General features: G+C 50.4%; 1 protein-coding gene across 1 annotated transcript in view; it reads left to right on the top strand.

Annotated features, from left to right (window-relative positions):
- The window catches only part of LZIC (leucine zipper and CTNNBIP1 domain containing), an 11,341-nt gene that overhangs the window by 905 nt on the left and 5,961 nt on the right, over positions 1–4,475 (top strand). Inside the window, exons 2-3 of the mRNA XM_018570170.1 lie at positions 2,036–2,143; positions 3,991–4,126. Coding sequence (XP_018425672.1) covers positions 2,043–2,143; positions 3,991–4,126 — 237 coding nt within the window. The 5' untranslated portion in view covers positions 2,036–2,042. The remainder of the gene's footprint in view (positions 1–2,035; positions 2,144–3,990; positions 4,127–4,475) is intronic.

The following is a 4,475-nucleotide window of genomic DNA, read 5'->3' as shown; positions in this document are numbered from 1 at the left end:
TACTATATGGTACAGCAGTAACAAAGGGGCAAGTGGATGAAACCACAGTCCATGAAGGGGGAGCCGGAACCCAGCATGTCAGATGCTGGAGCTCCTTTGGCAGCCATGACTCTTAAAGTCAATAAAGATCAGTGTCGGCGCTTGTCAGAGAGCTGAGTAACGTTCATTGTAATTTTGCTCAGACCTCGCATACATTTGTTTTGAAACATTCCTTATACTGGTCATAAAGAGCCATGCAAGCTTCTGAATATGATCTTATCATTGTACACTACTGACACCTTGTAAAGATGGCCGTTCCAAAGGTCATGTGTTGTTGGCTCTGGGTGACCTCGGAATTATTGGCTCGGTTTACACCGGAGAATATAAAGGTGCGTCCTGCTCAGCGTCTGGGCGTGGAGGTCAGTCATATCCTTCCTCTCAGTCTGTGTAGGTCGTGTTTCGTGTTGGGGCTTATTTAGCGGAATGTGACTCTATACCCTGCAGAACGTCGGCGCTCGTATCTTGTCGTACGTCCTTGGCCGTACTGCAGTGCTTTCCTTACAGTAGAAAACTTCCCGCAGGTTCCCTTATCTATATGTGATGTTAAAGTGGACCTGTTATTGAAATGATCAGTTGTATTGGCTGTTTGTATTTGTGATCTTGAAGAAAAAAAAATTGGCTGCAAGTCACTCAATCTGGCCAAAAACTGTTCAAATTTTGGCTTAAGCTAGGTTCAGACCTGAGCGACACCCGGGTGGGCGTCCAAGGACCGCGCGATCGTGTGTTAATGCATACAGCAGTTGCTGCGCGGCTCCATTGATTTCAATGGGGTTACATCCGTGTGGGAATCGCAAAAAAAAGCTACAAGTACCTTTTTGTTTTTGTGACACGACGCCCAGGTTTTTTTGTTCAATTGCATGGGCGGAATCGCGGCAGGAAACTGCGCAATCCGCCCGGCGCGCCATTAGGCTAGGTTCACACCTGGGGCGATTCCTGATCGCACAGCAATCGTGCACAAAACCGGGCGGTCATGGAGTCGCCCACCACAGCTGATGATGCTGTGGGCGCCAGGCGGATTCCGCAGTTGAACCCGCGTTGTGTCGCATAAAAGGTACTTGTACAATTGCCACGCGGATGTAACCCCATTGAAATCAATGGGGCCGCACAATAAGCGCTGTAGCTCTAGCACACGAACACGCGGTTCCTGGGTGTCGTTCAGGTCTGAACCTAGCCTTAGAAAATAATGCCACCCACAGCGCGACCGGCTGTGGTGGGCGACCCCGTGACTGCCCAGCAATCCGCTCGGTTTTGTGCACAATTGCCGCGCGGTCAGGCGTCGCCCAGGTGGAAACCTAGCCTGATTGTTGATGAAATTGGAGCTGTGACTGGCCAGCAAGTTGTTTTTCAATTCAACCGAGCCGGGTGAAAAATCATCGGTTGTACCGTAACTGCGTCCAATCAGATGTTCAGGTATTTAGGCAGCCACGGGTGCTGAATGCAGTAGCCGGTAGGGGAGATTCCTCCGTCCACACTAGGGGTGGGCAACTCCACCCTGACATCCATTGGTCCATTGAAATCAATGGAGGCGCACGCCAAATGCAGGAAAGAAATGCCCTGAAATGCGCGTCACTGCGACTTACGTTCCCACAATGCTAAGGTGTGAATGGAGGCTTAGGCTTGCCATACACTCATAAAGGGGAAGTTACCAAAACTGGAGCAGACAGAATCTGGAGCAGTCATCCACGGCAACCAATCAGCTTCTCTCTTTCATTTTCAAAGTGTAACTGAACCTACTGTGAGGATAGCTGGTTACTATTGGCAACTGCTCCAGATTCTGTCTGCTCCAGTTTTGATAAATCTCCCCTCATAGACTTTTCTCCTTCACCAAGCTGGACAGATGGAAGTTTGTGGTGTTGGCAGGGCCTCCCGTGGCTTGAGTTTCGGCTGATTCCGCAGGAATTCTCTGAAATTGAAGCTGTGTGTGTTCATCTTGATGGTAGATCTAGGAGGCACGGGCTGTATCAAATATCTAATCACGTTGTTTTCTCTCTCTCAGCCTGAACATGGCGTCGAGAGGTACGTCAGAGACCGGTAAACTCCGGCAGAACCTGGAGGAACAGCTGGATCGCCTAATGCAGCAGCTCCAAGACCTGGAGGAGTGCAGGTGAGGCAGATGTGGCATCTGAGTATAACCTTGGCACTCCGTCTGTGCTGAAACTACATATCCCGTCAATGGCTGCGGCTGTTGGAGTCTTGCAATGTCTTGTGGGACTTGTAGTTCAAGAAAAGCTGGAGAGCTGACATTGCCTGCCCCGGGTATAAAGGTACCTACAGACCTCTGATGGTCAGCACAGTCTGGCAATATGAAGAACTTTCTAAAAGTTTATGTTTTGATTGGCTAACTCTACATGTATGACCTATAGAAGAGGGAGGCGGGGGGTGTGCACAGGTAAAAACACATAAAGGTCCATGGACCTGCAGGCTTTAGACTAGGGGTAGCAAAACTCCGGCCCTCCAGCTGTGGTGAAACTACAAATCCCGTCATGCATCTCTCTTCAGGAGTCATGTCTGTGGCTGTTGAGAATCTTGCAATGCCTCATGGGATTTGTAGTTCCACCACAGCTGGAGGGCCGGAGGTTTGCTACCCCTGCCATAGACCATGACTTGGCTTTGGATCTGCTTTGATATAAACCTGTACAGTGGTGGCGAACCTTGGCACTCCAGCTGTTTTGGAACTACAAGTCCCATGAGGCATTGCAAGGCTCTGACAGCCACAGACATAACTCCCAGAGGCAGATGCATGTTGGGATTTGTAGTTTTGGCACAGCTGGAGTGCCAAGCTTCGCCACCACTGAACCTGTATACAAGCTGCAGTGTGGGGGCTGTTCGGAGCTCTAAACTTTGTGTGTCATTTGGGTTTCTGACTTGGGAACAGCGGATGTGAACAGCAGCCGCCTTCTGACCGGGCATAGTGGAGTTCTTTGTTACACAAAAAAAGGAAACAAGTCATTGTGACGTTCGGAAGGATTCTGACATTCTGAAGCATATTCTGGGTTTCTCCTGCTGCCTTTTAAAGGGACCCTCTCCCTCACTTTGTGCCTTTTAAAGCTGGACACTGGATTTAACACAATCTCTACCCCCAGCAGACCAATAGTCCTGCATTATACATGAGGATGGAGAGGGCCCGCCCACAACCTGGAGCATCAGAGAGAAGAGGAGACAGTCCGTGTACCCATCGCACTCCTAAAATGGAGGGTGGGTGCAGCAGGTGTCAGCGGGTGGCTTCCGACAAAATATCAATAAAGGATGGACACCGGCACTCAAGTCATCACTTGTTTGTCTGATGAAGGGGATCCTGTGAGACCCCGAAACATTGTTTAGAGTTTTCTATTTGCAACTAGTACGTTAAAGGAGAACTATGAGATGAGTGATTTCCACTCACCTCATAGTTCTAACCGACCTGTGACAATGAGACTGTCACAGGTCGGCTCAGTAGATCGGGAGGTGAGCGAACACATACCGGGTTCGCTCACCTCTCGATCCTGTCACGGCTCTCTGCAGTGACAGGGGAGGGGCTGGATTGCCCCCGCTCCGATCCGCCAGCGCTGACTGGCGGAATGGATGGGGCAGGGGGCGGGTACAGCTGGCTCTGCCTTTAGATAGGCAGAGCCAGCTGTCAGTCTCGCAGCTGGGCGAATCACGGCGCAATTGTCGGGATCCGCTTCAGCTGCGGCGTCTCAGTATACCGCTAGCTACAGCTCGCTGTATACTGAGCCTAGGGTAACGGGGGGGACGCTAGTTTGTGTCCTCCCGTTACCCTAAGGAGAACTATGGGGAAAAGAACCGGCCGCAATGCGGGGCAGTGCGTTCTGGCCACAATCGGGCCGGAACGCACTGCATCTGGTGTGAACGTTCCCTTAATGTTTCATCTTTGACCATGGACTCAGGATGTCTGTAAAAGCTTAGAATAAAAGTACACAGACCCCTAAGGTGAGGTTTGCTGTCTTGCAGGGAAGAGTTGGACGCTGACGAGTACGAGGAAACCAAGAAAGAAACTTTAGAGCAACTAAGTGAATTCAATGACTCTCTGAAGAAGATTATGTCGGGGAATATGACTCTGGTGGATGAGCTGAGCGGGATGCAGCTGGTAAGACTCTGCCATTGTAGTAAGCGCAGGTTTGTGTTTGTTGTAACATTTGCAATTTAAAGCCCTTCACTGGGCAAATATTAAATCCCCTCCCCCTCTAACTGATCAGGGGCTAAAAAACTGTAAACGCCCTTTTTACCTACCTAAAGCCACGGTCAAACCTCCCTTCAGGCATCTATGTCAGTGCCTGCATGACATGGACACTTCTATTGGCTGTGCAGTGGCGGGGTCCCCTCAGGATCTAGAAGAGGAGTGACGTTGGCAAAAGCCCATCTGCAGCCCTGGATTAGCGGACTTTGGTAAGTAAGAAAAAAAATGTGCAGGATGGATTGGGGGGGGGGGGGGGGTT

The sequence above is a fragment of the Nanorana parkeri genome, unplaced genomic scaffold, assembly GCF_000935625.1.
Source record: "Nanorana parkeri isolate BGI_ZX_2015 unplaced genomic scaffold, ASM93562v1 scaffold1469, whole genome shotgun sequence".
NCBI lineage: Eukaryota > Metazoa > Chordata > Amphibia > Anura > Dicroglossidae > Nanorana > Nanorana parkeri.
This window is presented reverse-complemented; position numbering and strand designations above follow the sequence as displayed.